Below are 17,350 nucleotides of genomic sequence, written 5' to 3'. Positions count from 1 at the left end.
TGTGTGTGTGTGTGTGTGAGAGAGAGAGAGAGAGAGAGAGAGAGAGAGAGAGATGACAGTCATAAAGCTGGATAACAAGTGGCATGCTAGCAATGGGGGGCTAAAAATGGAAGGAGATGGAAGACAGATAACTCAATCAGTATTTGTTTAGCTAGTACATACATCTGGCAAAAGTAGTACAAATGTTGGGGAAGCAAAGATTCACTGGAGAAGAGTGAAAGCAATGTGTTTCTTTTCTGAGGTATATCTGCACACCACCTTGAGAGTGTCTAAAGGCAAGCTGCTGAAGCTTTTGTGTAATTTCCCATCTAAAATTGCAAGTGCAGCAGCAGCCATATCAGGATGATTCACATAGGGTTTTAACCTGTCAGTCAAGGCCTAGGAAGGGTTTTTTTATCATCATTTCAAAATATAGGGGTAAACATGGTATTGAGTGATTATTAAATGACAGCTTTTCAAATGTTTCTTGCCAGACTGAGCTTTCCCTTGCATCTGATAGAAGCAGAATACCAAAGAGAGTAACCCAAAGAGGAATCGGTATCCATTCAGAGAGTTGCTTTTCTGCTATAGAAGCAATTGTTTCCATTTGTGGAAGAACTTAAATATGATATTCAAGTTGAATATCAGTTTAGGAAAAATGTATATATTGTAACATATAAAGTTTAATCTAAGTTGTTGTTTTTTCCTGCTTTGAATACATGGATCAAGCAGCTAATAAACATATTCCAGAGAAGCCGCCATGCTAATCTCTTCCAGCAAAAACAACTAAGAGTATTGTGGCACCTGAAAGATTAACTACAGTCCATCAGATGCACAAATTGCTATCCTGGGTTGCAAGTAGGGAAGGTTCTCTTTTCTAAGGTACATCTGCAGACACCCTGAGACTGTCTAAAGGCGAGCCACTGAAGCTTTTGTGCCATTTTCCTTCTGAAACTGCAAGTGCAGCAGCAGGCATATCAAACTGAAATTTGATTGTTTGTATTTAAAAGCAAACTTACCTAGTTCACTCTTTCTGAAACAATACAGAAACTGAAACACAACCATCCTTCAAAATTCACACTTGTTTGAATTTTGCAATAGAGTTCTTCAGCCAAGTTATGCATACACTAGCTCGAACTGTGGATAAAACTTCCTATATTAGTGAAAATAAGATACAAAATGCATTGTATTAGGGGAAATTGTATTGCAAAAATGTGTATAGCAGGATAAATTTGCACAAAAATTCTGATAAATTTTCATGACGACTTTTTTTTTAAGTCACAAACTGACATGGAAATGTGCAGAACAGAACTTAAGAGTGGAAAAATGAGGATCTTGATAGAAACTAAAATTGAACAATTCCTGGTTGCTAGCAGTGGCAATTGGTGGCTCCATGTCAGTGGGACGGTGGATTAGTCCAAACTTTCAAGGAGTTGTCCAAGGTTCTGAAACCTATTCTCAAAATCCCACTGCCCCACTAACACGGAGCCACCAGCCACCACTGGTTACAAGTGTGGGGGGGGGAAGGGGGAGGAAAGCCATTATTTGGCTTAGCATGACGTCTGAATTGCATCAGTATATACTATATCTCTTTTGTTTATTACAGAGATTTATATTACAGCTTTCTATTTTAAAAAAATCTGGGGTGCTCTTTTGTGTTGAAGGATAACGTTATATCTTAGAATATAACTGTCTGTTGAAACAACCATAACCAGCATGCAAATGCTTATTTGATTTCAATTTGGTTTCTAATAAGCACTCATTTTTTCCCCTTGCTATCTTTCATTAGTTTAGTGTTGCAAGATTGGGGGTATTTTGCTTTAATCCAGCCATAAATCAACTTTCTTCTTAACTTCTGTTATGAGACAGAGAGCCCATTTATCAATCTTTGGCAGCCATGTATAAGATTCAAACTGCTTTCTTACCTGTTTTATGGAGTCAATATATACTTTTATTCCAAACCTACTGGACCTCTTATATTTCTTGGCCTTTTGACACCACTGTTTAAATGATTACAGAGCAAAGAAATTATAACATATACATATAATATTTCCAGTTAGCTGAATACTCCATGTGTCTGATTAGGTGGCTCTAGTCCACAAAAACATATACCACAGGATTGGTTGTTGTTTTTGCTTTTATTGTAGGTAAAGGTACCACAACATTGTTAGCACTGAATGATTCAAAGGCAATAAAAGTCACCGTAAACTTTGAAGAATAATTTTGTAAGAAACAGTTATCTTAGCAGCAAATCCTATGCTGCTCTCTACTGGAAGAGAAGAAATTATATGAAGTTTTAGTATGTCATAATATGTGGCTGAATTATAAAAAAAAAATCATTTCCAACCATTATGGTGGAGTAAAGAAACAAAACAAAATATGGTAATATAATCTGAAATTGGTTTAAAACAGTTCTTCAGTTGTTAGTGGGAGCAGAACAAATGGTAAACATTCTGATGAGCATTCATGTATTGTGGGCTTCTAATTAAGCCCAGCAACTGTTCCAGAAGATCTGTTCTGGAATGCAGGAAAAACATAACGTACTGGATTGCAGGGCTGATGCTATAGTCAGTTCTACAGAAAAGTATGCATTTGTCACATCTGTGCAGAAAGAACTTGTCATAAGGAGAAGAGCCTACAGGATCAGGCCAATGGCCCATCTAGTCCAGTATCCTGTTCTTATAGTGTCCTACCAGAAGCCCATGGGACACCCACAAGCAGGACTTGTATGCAAAGAGCACTTTCACTTCTTACGGTTTCCAGCAACTGATATTTGAAAGCATACTTCCTCCACCTTTGGAGGCAGAGCATAGCCCACATGGCTGGTAGCCACTGATAGCCTTATTCACCATGAATTTCCCTAAGCCTCTTTTAATTCCATCCAAGTTGGTGGCCATCACTGCCTCTTGTGGGAGTGAATTCCATAGTTTAGCTATGCACTGTGTGAAGAAGTACGTTCTTTTGTCTGTCTTGAATCTTCCAACATCCAGTTTCTATGGATGTCCGTGAGTACTAGTGTTATGCGAGAGGGAGGAAACCTTTCTCTATCCACTTTCCCCATGCCATGCATAATTTTATACATTTCTATCATGCCACCTCTTACTTGCCTTTTCTATAAACTAAAAAGCTCCAAATTCTGCAGCCTCTTCTCTTAGGGAAGTCACTTCATTCCCTTGATCATTTTGGTTGCTCTTTTCTGAACTTTTTCCAGCTCTACAATATTCTTTTTGAGGTGAGGCAACCCAAACTGTACACAGTATTCTATATCCGGTCACACCATAGATTTATACAATTGGCAGTTTTATTTTCATTATCTTTCCCAATTATCCCTAGCATGGAATTTGCCTTTTTCACAGCTGCCGCACACTGGGTCAACATCTTCATTGATGGGATAGCCCCTACAACCCCAAGGTCTTTTTCCTGGTCTGTTAGCAATACTCCTCTATAGACACTTGTTTCATATTCACACGTTCTAGGAGTCTTGTGAATTAGGATTTTTAGACATTGGCAATAGTGCATTTTGGCAGATTACCCAGTAACTTACACTCACACAGGTCTTAAACATGGGGATATTTATTGAGCATACATACAGAATCAAAATATACCCATTTAACACCTCAATGGGAAATAGCTCAGTAACAAATATATATCTATTGACATAGCAGGGATAGCTCAGTAATAGTATGCATGAATATTGCATATGAATAATATGCATAAATAAACCTAATAACTAAACTCACATACACATTCAACATACACACTCACATATGAAGTAGCAAGCGCACAAGGCATGAGTAGATAGGGGGGTTGAGTTCAGCACAACTGAAAAAGGGAACTGGACAGGGAGGACCAGAATATGACTTCTGAAACACACACACAGTCAAAGAAAGGCAAAGGGAGCAGATGTGGAGGCTACAATTTGTAGGGAAAGGACCTCCAGAAGACAGGATAGAAAGCAAGATTATAACTTTCCCAGCCCTAATGGGTAATCAGGAAGTAGAGTTGGAGCACTTTGAAACTCTGTTGGGGTGGAATGTCTCTTAGGTTTATAGGCGCATAGCCAGCCTGCCAACAGGTCAGTCACTGCCAGTTCAGACCCCATGAGTTTATATGTGAAATTAAGATTTTTTGCTCCAGTATGCATAACTTTACACATGTTTACATTTAATTTCATTTACCATTTTACCACCCATTCACTCAGTTTGGAGAGGTCCTTTTGGAGGTCTTTGCAATCACTTTTTATTTTAACAACCCTGAACGATCTAGTATCATCAGCAAACTTGGTCAGCTCGCTGCTCACTCCTAACTCTAGATCAAGTTATAAGCTAACAAGTTACTGATCCTTGAGGAACTCCACTTTCTATAGGCCTCTATTTGGAGAATTGTTCATTTATTCCTACCTTCTGCTTCTTAACCAATTGCTGATCCACAAGAGGACCTCTCTTCTTATTCCATGACTGGTAAATTTGCCTTTCTGTATTGCTATCCTGTGCCCCTGCACTCACAATGCCTAGTTCTAGGCCTACCTCATTTAAATTTTCATATTTTTTTCTTTATCCCAAGGGGGAAATTTATTCCAAACTGGAACCTTCTCAGCTTCTGTCAGCTTTCCCCCCTCCATCAGTTTGATAGCTGCTCTGCCACCTTTTTGATTTTAAGTGCCAGCAGTCTGGTTCCATCCTGGTTGAAGTGGAGCCTATCCCTTCTATACAGGCCTGCCTTGTCCCAAAATGTTTCCCAGAGCCTAACAAATCCAAACCCCTCCTCTCAGCACCATTGTCTCATCCACCCATTGAGACTACAAAGCTGCACACGTTTAGCTGGTCTTGCATGTGGAACCAGTAGCATTTCAGAGAAAGCTACCTTGCAGGTCCTGGCTTTCAGCATCCTACCTAGCGACCTAGATTTTACTTCCAGGACCTCACAACTGCCAACATGCCATGTCATTGGTGCCAATGTGCACCACAACCACTAACTCCTTCCAGCACTATCTACCAAGCTACCTAGCCAACAGGCAACATCTGCAACATTCACATCAGGCAGGCAAATTACCCTGCAGTCTGCATGCCCATCACACACGCCACTATATATGATCCTAATGATCAAATTACCCACTACCAGCATCCCTACACAGAGAGAGAGAGAGAGATCCTTGGCACGAGAGGATAACTGCTCCCCAAGGGATGGGTCCCTTCTAAGGGGTTGTTTTCCTGTTTCCCAGATAAACATTCTCCTTCCCCAAGGCCCTCATTCTCCATGATAGCAGGAGAACTATAGTTCTGGTATTGGGACAAAGCTATAATGTCCCCAAAGGCCTCATCCACAAACCTGTCTGCCTTTTTCAGCTTCTCCAGGTCAGCAAACGTGTTTGCAGAGAGCCAGGAGCTCATTGCACCAAGGGCATACCCATGACCTCTGTCCAACCAGCAGATAGTTGTACATATTACAGACAGTACAAAACAATGGAAAGCTCTCACACCCTTGCTGGCTTCCTAGCTGCATAACTGTTTATATAGCTTATTGAATTACTTTATTGAAAGCTTATGTTTTGTTTAGGTCAGGAAGCAGGTGGGCAGAGTGTGGTGCCCTGGCCTCCACACCCTGCTGCTGAACTCACTCTGCTGCTTAATTCTCCTTGATGCTTTGTCAGCTGCGGGCTCCCTCTAGCTCGTGGAGCAGGACTTCAGTTTTTCAGAACTGTACGAATTACAGTGAAAACTGTCTAATGTTTTCTTTATGAAAATGTGTTTGAATAATCTAATTTGTCAATTCAGTGCGTGAGTTTTAAGAATACATAAAAGGTCAAAATTAGAATAACAGAATCTACTCACTTAGGATTTTATTTTGTAATTCACTGGAATAGCACAGCAGTACATGAGGCTTGGGCATCTGGATCCTTCTACAGAACTCTAAATGAGAACTGCCAGAGCATTAAGTCCCCCTGGACGCACTAGGGCAAAAGTGTGTAGAGGAATGGGGGTGTGCATGTCAGTCTCACCCCCAACATTGCTGGACATGTCCTTTCTAGTCAGGCATGCACAGAGACGTTGGGACTGGATTAATGCACATGCACCCATTCCTCTACACACTATTGTCCACATGTGTCCAGTTTCAAGTCTATCTAAAAACCATTATATCTGACCTTTTTGTAAAAAAAAATTACTTATAGTCCACTCATGCTCCTAAGAGTTCAGAGCAATGGTCTCCCAATACTGAGTTTTGCTCACTAACAGAACAGCAGTAGTTACTAGGTGTTCATATTTTCAGAAATAGACTACTCTGTAAAGGTCTCCCTATATTCATAAAATTGGATGGATCAGCATGTAGATGGAATTAGGAAAGAGGTAAAATAATTAAGCACACACAGAGAAGACGACGCAGATACAACTTCAATGAAGCTACACAGTTGGTGGACTTATTTTCACATTAGGAGTAGCTGATGGGATAATTCTAATTTGAGTTTTGCAAAAATACTAATAGACTTCTCTCTAGAGTGTGGATTTTTTAAAAAAAATCTAATTGAACTATTAATATACCAAACTAATGTCTTTTTAACGTATGAGGAAGAAAAAATGAGATAACAAATATTAACATTGTCGCAATTGTTAGGAAAGCCAAGCCTTGAGCCTCGGTGTGGGACGCTAATTGTGGGGCAGAGTGCACTCCAGACAGCGACAGAAGGGAGAAGTTCATATTGTTCCGTCCATGCCCCAGCTCTCAAGAGATCACCTCGCCGCCAAGGGGTGGAGCCAGGCTGGGCCTTTAAAGGCCCCAGTCTGCTGAGAGCCAGCCTCTTTCTTCGTGTGCCGTCTCTCCTAGCCACCTTCCTCGGTCTTAAGGCATCACTGAGCTGTGTTTAACTGGATTGCTGGTTGACAGGGCCAGATAGGAATTTTTCCTCTCAACGAATCTGGCCCCATTGTTGAGCAGGTTTTTTCACCTATCTCAGTTCTTCATGTGCCGGCTCTCCTAGCCACCCTCCCTCGGTCTTAAGGCGTCACTGAGCTGTGTTTAACTGGATTGCTGGTTGACAGGGCCAGATAGGAATTTTTCCTCTCAGCGAATCTGGCCCCATTGTTGAGCAGGTTTTTTCACTTATCTCAGTTCGCTGTGCAATTGTTAGGCGTTCATTCACCTCTGTCACAACTGTAGGCGGAAATGGCATTGGGCAGGATCAATCATAAGGGGGACGCCCATAAGGAGTCCAATGGAGTACATGATGGCCATACCCCTATCTTGGGAGGGGAGTCACCTCATCGAGTTCACAATCCCTCCCACTGGTTAGTCAGGACCACAGGTGTCTTGGGTTCACATCCCACTTGGGTCTAAAGTGGGCCAACTCCCCAGGGTAGTTCCCAACTGTTTGTTGGGTTGACTCAGCATTCCTGCAGCAAGTGCTGCCGGAATGAAATGGATCCTGGCCCTACTGCCATGCCAACTCTGCTTTTCTTGCTCTAATCAATAAAGCTGTGGCCCTACCTCATCCAAAAACCTGTGTCTGGCTGTGTTATTCCCATTGCTAAAGGCGCAACATGCTCCTACCACACAATGGCTAAATAATGTTGACTGTGAATCTGGATCAGATATGCAGCAACAATTTTTTTTAAAAAAATATAGCCAATTGACACAACTACCATAGAAATTATATTTGACGTTATGTCACATACCTCTTATTTTGATTGACTAATGCTCCCTTTAGCTGTGATTCCACATATTTTTGTGTATGTGCAGCTTGTAAAATTCACAGCTAGTGTTTGCGTGATATTCTGTATTTATCCATGAGGTCCAGTGCTTAACATGACTAGAAGAACTGTGATTAGTTAATGTAGCTTTCATAAATGTTGAAATAGCCTATGACCCACAGTCGAAATAAATGCATGCCACCTTTCTCATTTTATTTTTTTAGGACATATCCATACTCTACATTTTCATTATAGTTCAAAGTTTTCAAAGGCAATTTTTCAGTAGCTAAGTGGAAAGGTGTTAGTAGTATTAAAAGTAAATATATTTGTGTTAAATTCTTTTCTGAAGAACATAGATTCTTTAGATTTTAAAGAAACAAATGAAAATCTGAATCAGTGCCTAAGTTACTTGTTGAAAGTGGCTTTGCAATGGAAACTGATGGAATGCTGATTTTCACATCTGGACTGCTTAAACCAATGCTTAATATAAAACATATGACTCCTGTTTCAGATAAAAACTTATAATTATCCTCTGGAAACAATGAGTTTAGTGAGAGGCACCATGGAGAGGAAGCAGATTTCTTTTTTAAAAAAGTGCTCAGTAGTCTTATTCCATCATAGCTACATTAACCTCATAATCTATTAACTTCCATGAAACTTCTGTGTTAACTGAGCACGGAATTATGGTTCTTCTTTCTCAGAATATGCTTAAGCTAAGTTTATTGTTAACTTAGAGATCACTGGTTTGATCCAATGGTGCTGTTCCATGAACAGAAAAAATCCTTCTGGTAACAGAAGGGGCTTCAGTCCAGCTGAGGCTTCCACAAATGGAAGCAGGGAAAGTCATCCAATCCCCTGGAACAGAGTTTTGGAGAGGGATCACAAGGGACTGCAAGAGGAGGAGAGAAATAGAGAAAATTTTTCCCCCACACACCCCTTTCATTTGCAGGAGCCGAGAGCACCCCAGTCTTGATCCAGCCAAACATTTTATTGGTTGTAAATTATATTGTTTGGAATTCAAGAGGATAAATGTAAGTGATGATATATGAACAGAGGACTAGGTTGACACTTCATAAAATGTATCCCTAATAGATAGCATTGATCCCAGGGTCGTCCCTACCGGGGTGCGGAGGGTGCGGCCCGCACCCGGGTGTCACCATGAGGGGGTGACACCTAGAGCCACCCCGCCCTGCACCGTTGCCCGGCAAGGCTGCACCGACTCCTCCTCGGAGGCGGGCGGGCGGACAAGAGCCGGAGCAGGAGCAGCGTTGGCGGGGCGAGGGAGGCACGCCGGCATTCCCAGGCCTTCTGCAGCTGGGTGCCCCTCCAGCGCGCGTCCTCCCAGGGGCATAGACAGGGTGGCTGGCCTCGAGTGCGCACGCGCAGGTGTGCACACACCAGCCCAGCCACCTCGTCCATGCCCCTGGGAGGGCGCGCACCAGAGGTCCGCACCCCCCCCCACACTCCCGCTAGTGACGCCACTGATTGATCCTTCTATATTTTTGGTGTTGAAGGTTATATGTTCACATCACTGCAACTTTATTATTCATGTGTTCATCATAGATCAGCTGTCATGGCCATTCCTGCACTAACAGTGGAAATTAGTTGGACAAGTAAAACATAAACATATCATGTGTTTGCTGGTGCTAAGGTACATTGATGAGGGGGTGAGTGGTGATTAGTCTGTGGTAGCAGGTTTCTGCAAAGTCATTAGCTCTTCCGCACCTGGAATAAGTTGTGTGTGGTGGTGGTGGGGAGGGTTAAAATGCCCTGTGTTAAGCAACGATGTAGATGCGGCCCCATTCCTAGAGTCTGTCCATGTAAAAGCAGAAATGTGCTGCTGTACTTACATAACTCATTCCCATAGCACAGAAACAAACATATACAAACACAAAAGTTCCCTTATTAGAGAGGAAAGGTGCAATCCAAGTACTTGTTACTCTTTCCTCCTGCTTATTGATTCTGCCAAAAGAAGGATCTGTAGTGGTGGTGGCCAGCCTTTATGAGAAATCCAAGGTATGAGAAAGTGCCACTCTTTTTGTCCTATTTTACATTTTGTGTGCTGGGGTCTCAGGCTCGCCATCCATGATCTATGGATTAAGGAAATTGTGTATAATCCCTCCCTCATTCCTCTGGTATAAATGACAACTTCTTTAAGTAAAATGTAACTATTGTGCTCTAAGCCACAGTGAATGTAGTATTAAGAGCTTTTGGGGTTTCACCTTGATCCTGAATATTTGTGCTAGGGTTTGTGCCAGGAATACTGCACAACATCAAGATTTATGTTGATGTCCTGGCCTAAGTTCCATGCTGGCACAGCAAGTTTTAAGACTAGTCCATTACTTTGTGGTTCTCTTTAAGTTAACGATATTGGGAAGAGGCCAAAACTCAGACACACTCCAAATTTTTTTAAAAATAAAATACCCTGGCATGCCATTTGTTGCTGCTTCATTCATTGTTAAAAGTCATGGAATCTCCAAGATGGTCAGGACTTCAAGAAGAGAATGGTCATTATTTTAAATTATGAAAATAGAGATTGTGCTATAGCACCTAGAAGTCTGTAAAATTAAGCAAAAAGACTTACAAGTAAGTTTAAAACTTTTAGCATAACCAAAATTAGGATTTTATGTGTCTTTATACTTGGATATTATCCAGAGCTAAATAGTTTGCAGCTAAAATGCTGGTTGGTAATTTCAAAGGCATTTTAAAACAACAACAAACACCTAACTAGATTCCTCTACTTTTCTCACAAATTACAATGTTTTCAGTTTCTTGGCAGTACAGAAGTGGAGCAGCCCAAAGGTACAGAAGTCGTGAGAGATGCTGTTAGAAAGCTTAAGGTAGGAAACTCTTTTTAAATTCACTAGATACAGTTAAAAACAATGCCTTATCAGTTCTAAACATACGTGTTATATTCACTCTATGTTTATCTGCCACCTCCCACTTCCCAGAGGATCCTAAGAGTATCAATATACTCTTACTTGAGAATCTACTGGGTAGGGCCATTTCTTGAGACCTCAGACTCCTTTTTTTGTCACTGGGCTCCTCCTCTGCTTCCTGACCCTACTTTCCTTATGTTCCGCTACATCTTATATACTCACCATTAGGACTTTTGTCAAAGCCCTCCCTTCCAATCTATAGGCATACCCCGCTTTAACGTTCGCAATGGGACCGGAGAGTATACTTTAAGCGAAAATAAACTTTAAGTGAAGCAATTGTCTTCACTTGTACTGCACGCAATCACCACTAGATGGCAGCGGCATCATGCCAATAAAGTGTACGTTATTGCGAAGTGCGCAAACGTTAAGCGGGGTATGGGGACGTATGGAGCATGTACGTTATAGCGAGGCGACGTTAAGTGAAGCGACGTTAAGCAGGGTATGCCTGTATTTTCTCCTCTCACCTTTCTGTAAAAGTTGCTTTAGAGAGCTTCATCCTCTTATATCTGTTCCCCCAAACCACTTACTCTGCATGCATGATGAACAATTCCTCACCTTGTCTCCATTCACCTTCTTCTCTCAGCTTTCCTCTTTCTGATTCCTCATCAAGCCTGTATCTCTCCCTCTGTGTTTCTGCTCTATCTTGGCACATTGAGAAGAATGGTGTGACCTCCAGCCTGACCTGATTTATTGTTGGTAGGGCTTCCTGCAAAGACTTACACAGACACAGCACATTCCTCCCCAGAATATGTTTGTAATTAAAGGACTACACCATCATTGTGATTTTTAATTGAGCTCACTGCAGGAAAAATGCAGGTTTTCATATATGGAAGAAATGCAGTCTATTGAGACTAGGCTTGCCAGATTCAGGGCCTGAGACTGATCCTGCATCTTTAGGAGAAGAGAAAGTCAGCCAGGTGCAGGTGTTCTGCCTGGCAACCAAGAGGTCTTCTGTATCTTAAAAAGTTGTGCAGGGGGAAGGGAGAATTCCACCTTATGGTTTTTCCCATCACAGCGTTGCACAGAGTTCAAAATCTATGGGGGTGGGTAGCAATCTGAGAAATGAAAAGATATCCAATAGTTCATGTTAAATTAGAAACTCCTCCCTTTTAGTTTTTAAAGATGCAAAACAAAATTTCTGTGTTCCAACTTAAAGCATGTTCTGCATGAGAATTCTGAATGGTAAAAATAAAGATATATTCATTTATATCTGTTCATTTTTAATTTTTAAAAAATAGAAGTGTCAGTTAAAATGTTATAAAACCACAGCAGTGTCACAACTTAAGAAAGAACAGAATTAATTTGAGAAGAGAGAGAACATGTTTTAAATGTTTAGGTTTCTATTAGTGGAGGGAAATTAATCACAAATCTTTGGGGCTAATTAAAACTTGAGAGTGTTTTATGTTTCCATGTATTTGGATTGTGATTCAAGTTCAATGTACTTGTTTCATCAAAGGCCTTAATGCTTTAAAGAACTGAGCACTAGGGTTGCCAGGTTCGGGGCCTGAGACTGATCCTGTATCTTTAGGAGAAGAGAAAGTCAGCCAAGTGCAGGTGTTCTTGCAACATTGTAATGAGAAAAACCACAAGGTGGAATTCTCCATTCCCCCTGCACAACTTTTAAAGATACGGAAAACATCTTGGTTGTCAGGCCCAGCCTCCAAGAGGTCTTCTGTATCTTTAAAAGTTGTGGAGGGGAGAGGGAGAATTCCACCTTGTGGTTTTTCTCATTACAGGGTTGCAAGAACACCTGCACTTGGCTGACTTTCTCTTCTCCTAAAGATACAGGATCAGTCTCAGGCCATGATCCTGGCAACCCTACTGAGCACATATTCAGAAACACTGTATGATCTCCATTTCCATTCACTATTAAATCATTGTGTAGATTTGCATCTTCTGAAATGTTGTTTGCTCAGTCAACTGTAATACATTGAAATTTCTTGAGCCCACTTGAAGCTGTGTGGAAATTAAATGATTGTTGATAATTTGGTTCCAGTAACCAAATATCCAACAACAGGGGCACCAAAACGTTAATGATTATCTCTCCCCCCCTTTTAACATATCGCTCTATGAAACTGTTATATACAGCACTAAATAATTTGATTTTACCAGTAGGTGGTGCTAATGTTCTACAGGAAAAAAGGGTGCTTTTAACAACCTTCATTCTTTTCTATTTCTCTCCAGTTTTTAATTTATGTCACCACTAAATCATTATATTGGCCGAGTCATTGTTAAGGTTATTGAAAAGATACACCCTTGTTGCATTATCAACTTTTCGATGCAGCATCCTCCAGTAGAATATTCTCTTTTTTTAAAAAAATTGGAATGCTTTCTGTTTCTTTGTACTGATATGAACAGTACTATAAATCATAACTTCCAGAGGGAACATAGATGTTAGGCAAATCTAGTGATTTATTGTGTCAGTTACATAAACACTTCCAAAATACTCCATTTGAACATTTTGCTCTTGTTTCTGAAGTAATATTTTCAACTATTCTAATCAAGCCGATATCTAAAGTGGGTGCTTCTCAAAATATTTCATAGTGAGCCTCTGCAAGTAAACCCTAACCTCAAAAGAGAGACAGATAAGAACTTCATTGCCCTTGAAAAGGGGAGGGAATCATGTGTGAAACATACAACAGAGAGAGCCAAAGAAAAGAAAAAGAAAGTTCTGAAGTTCAGCAGGTTGCTCCTTTCATCATCTTGTCCCAAAAAGCACTGTTGCTCTTTCGTACTAAGCACTAGAGGGGACCCTCTTCCATTTGCTGTCCATTTCTGCTGCAGAATCAAGGGCAGCAGTAGCAATAATTTGGGATGGGTAATAGTTTGGGAGCAGTCTTAATATCAGTTTTCCTCACTTCAGAAGATCGCTCTGCCAACCAGACCATGCCTCTGCACCGCTACTTCCAACAATTTAACCTATTCAGGGAAATACAAGGACAATCTAATTTTGGCCTATGCTTCACAAACTACAATGACTAAATATGGAATAATGTAAAAAAAATGTATCACATTAAGTTTTAGTACGTCATGTACCACTTTCAACCATGCAATCAACAGCCCCTGGCTACACAGGTTGTTTTTACTACAACCACTGCAAGTCAGCAGTTGGGGAAAGTCAAATTCAGCTCTGCGTTGATCCACAGGGAATTAATAATGTAGCTGACCTGTAAATTATGGTGCACAGTCATTTTATGCAAGTGAGGCCACAAATAAATTGGAAGAAGGCTTTGAATTGCAGGCCATAGCTGGGAAATGAAGAAGCAAGACAAGATGAAGTGTGGGTAAATCAACGGCAACGTTTATTGAAATAAAGCAAATTAAGTGCTTGATTGCATAATAAATGATCTGCAGAGCCAATTGCGGGACCTAACTCATACTCAATCAGGTGATGACACCCTGCCATGGGAAAGGGGGTGGTCCAGCTGAATCCCCTTCTCCGGGCCCCTGCAGGGTGGTTAGGGAGGCCTTCCTGCTCCACCCCCCCCCTCAGGGCCATACAACTCTGAGTGGGTGTTACAGGTTAGCCACAAAGGTGAGCCTTATCCTGCCAACAGGCTGCACAAGCCAGAAGGCAGGCCTCAGAACCCACCGATCACCTTAAAGTGTGCCTAAGGGTGCTCATCAAACCCTACCCTATGAAATGCCTGCATATATCCGCCAAATGTGACCAATTAACCTATTTACAAGATTAAACTACTAGGCCAGGCAACAAAACAGTCAAAACAAAGTAAGCCAGAATAGCCAAGCAAAGATGAGCCAATCAGCCAAATTAGAAGAACAGTACAGGGTAGGCTAAAAAACTTGTCAGCGAACAAAGGCTGATGACCTAAAAATTCCTATCCGGCCCCTAAGTGACCAGTTAAACTTGTACTGCCCTAAGGGAGATTAGGTGGGTGTCGCACAAGGCCCAAAAGAGGCCAAAGGAAGACAGAGCACGGGTTAAATAGCCATCTTGCTCCACCCCCTGCACGACATGGCGTGTGTGGCTACACCGCCATCAACGGGGGGGAGGCTTTGAAGCCATGCCAGGTCTTCCCCAGCATGGCTGCAAAGGCCCGCCATCGCCAGAGCCCTTGGGTCTGGTGCTGGTGGAAGTAGTTCTCAATGTAGGGAAAAAATGATTATAACCTCAAATGCTACTCTAAGCAGTAGAGTATGCCAGCTACATGCTTACTACTACTGAGAAATCTCTGTTCAGCTTCCCTTTTAGCAAGCTTTTTGAATTGTATCCTGGTGTTAGGGAATAATACTTTGAGAACCTTTCAACCAATTAATCAAGTTACTTTGTCATCTCCATAATAATTCATGTCTCAAATGTGTGGGTTGGTATGTATGTTCAAGCATGGATGTGCATGCCATGCGTCTTAATGGCATTTGGTTGTCCTCGTGCCATTTTATAAAAGTTTTCCTATTTTTTTATTATAACACAAACATCACTGAAGTAGATAAAAGGATAAGATATGGCTATGCTAAATATGAGGTTCTGTTTCTGTTTTTAGAACCCAGAACTGGTCAATACTGAGTGTTCTGAGTGACAACCAGGTTGGTCCACTGATAATGGAGTATGCCCTAATCTGGAGCACAAAAAAAAAAATAGGTTCACACTGCAGGGTGTTTAGCAGTCTTTAGTACTGCTAAAGAACATATTATTTATTTATTTATTTATTTAATTAATTTAATTTATATACCGCCCTAAGCCCGAAGGCTCTCTGGGCGGTGTTCAAAAAGATAAAAACAAGCACAATATATAAATACAATAAATACAATAAATCAAGAAACAAAACAAACAAACAACAAAAGAACCAAACAACGTCCAAAATACAGAAATGCTGTTAAAATACACTTTAAAATGCCTGGGAGTATAAAAAGGTTTTCACCTGACGCCGAAAAGATAGTAGCGTCGGCGCCAGGCGCACCTCATCGGGGGGACTGTTCCACAGTTCGGGGGCCACCACTGAAAAGGCCCTAGCTCTAGTTACCACCCTCCGAGCTTCTTGATGGGATGGTACTCGGAGGAGGGCCTTAGATGTTGAGCGCAGTGTACGGGTAGGTTCATATTGGGAGAGGCGTTCCACCAGGTATTGCAGTCCCATGCCGTGTAGGGCTTTATAGGTCAAAACCAGCACTTTAATAATGCATTTTTGTTTCTAGGGAAAGAAACGCAGTTTTATAGTCAAGTCGTTTGTTGGTTTATACATATATGTATATCTCTTATTTAAGAATGTATAGCCTGCTTTTCAATTTGCACAAATTCTCAAGGCGGGGGACAATCAAGTAATTAAAACAATATATAATCCATACACTTACAGGATAAATTATTCAATATCACTAGATGAAACCTATAGCATATTTAAAAATGCAATGACTCCCTACAAAAAAAAGGCTTAACTGTTTGCCTAAACAAACTAGTCCACAATCCTGAGGAGTATTAGAAGGAATGGAAATCTGTGAACACAAAGTCACTATCAAAAATGCTGTATGGGCTGTTGAAAGAAGCCTTGCTTCTGGTGGAAATGGCATCTGTAGCAAGGTCTCACTGTCTGATCTTAATGAACAGGGAGATAGAGAGACTGAGACGGACAGAGAGCTGGAAAGTGGAGACTGTTTCCTTTAAACTTGTGAGCTATTGCAAATGTCAGTAGGAAGGAAAGTTCTATAACTAACCTAACTGACAGTGCTATATTTAAATTATAAGTATTCTTATGTGATTATTTATTTCTGATTTTCAGTTTGCAAGACATATCAAGAAATCTGAAGGTCAAAAAACACCAAAGGTTGAACTACAGATCTCAATATATGGAGTGAAAATTCTAGATCCAAAAACAAAGGTAGGAATCATCTTCTCTCCCTTTTTTCTCAAGCATTCTGACCCAGACAATCCATTCCAAAACCAGTATATATCCAGCTCATTGCCATCCAAGAGGCTGTTGCTTATTCTTAGCCACTCTCTTAAAAAGAATCAGAAATAGCAAACCAAGTATGCAATACGAGTTTCCATCATGGCCCTACCAGGGAACAAGTTCAAAACAGCTATACATTATTGCATAATCAAGCTGAGAACACAGTGATTTTTTGAATTCTATATAGTTCATATACAATGGCTTGGATCCAACATGTCCCATCTAATATTTTCCCTACAGGCTCCATACCATATCCCAACTCTCAGGAGCAGGTTTTCAGGGGGCTGAAGGTGGGGGAGGGGAGGGACTGGTGAAAATTGCCTCCCTGCTTCCTCCAGCAGGAGCATCCTGTGAGTGGAGAACTCTGGATCTGACTCACTAACATTCAGGAAGATGTTATTAGGTTATCAATCAAATTTAGAAAGCAAACATCTAACCTGAGGGCTCTGTTCTTGTCACTACTTCGCTGTCTAAGGGGTGTGTGTGTGTAAGAAGGCAAAAATAGAAAAGTATTTGGAAGCAAATAATGGTGAAGTACAGGGATAAGGGGGGGGAGAAAGAGACTCTTACAGTCTATCATGTCCCATCTCTCTCCCAAATAAAGGTCTTAACCTTGAGTCAGGCTTTGTTAAAAATGACCAAACTAGCAGCCCATAAGCAAATTCTGCTCCAGAAACTACATAAAAAAATGAAACTTCCAAAAGATTTGGAGTGCGTTTCTGGAACTCTTCACTGACTAAAACCCATAATGAGAGGAAGTTGGAGGCACAATGCCTTGAGAAGAAAAGACTGAGGAGATATATGATAGCACTTTTCAAGTGCTTGAAAGGCTGCCACACAGAGGAGG

The 17,350-nt window shown here is 41.1% G+C and overlaps 1 protein-coding gene across 11 annotated transcripts in view; it reads left to right on the top strand.

Moving 5' to 3' along the window:
* Positions 1-17,350, top strand: part of GULP1 (GULP PTB domain containing engulfment adaptor 1) — a 334,104-nt gene that overhangs the window by 261,680 nt on the left and 55,074 nt on the right. For 9 of the 11 annotated variants that reach the window (XM_061608241.1, XM_061608236.1, XM_061608242.1 and 6 more), the window contains 2 exons: positions 10,430-10,501; positions 16,333-16,431. In XM_061608241.1, the coding sequence (XP_061464225.1) occupies positions 10,430-10,501; positions 16,333-16,431 (171 nt within the window). The remainder of the gene's footprint in view (positions 1-10,429; positions 10,502-16,332; positions 16,432-17,350) is intronic. The other 2 variants (XM_061608244.1, XM_061608245.1) reach the window with 1 other exon arrangement.

Source organism: Rhineura floridana, chromosome 2 (genome assembly GCF_030035675.1).
Source record: "Rhineura floridana isolate rRhiFlo1 chromosome 2, rRhiFlo1.hap2, whole genome shotgun sequence".
Classification (NCBI taxonomy): Eukaryota; Metazoa; Chordata; class Lepidosauria; order Squamata; family Rhineuridae; genus Rhineura; species Rhineura floridana.
The sequence above is the reverse complement of the archived record's forward strand: the minus strand, read 5'-3'. Positions and strand labels throughout refer to the sequence as shown.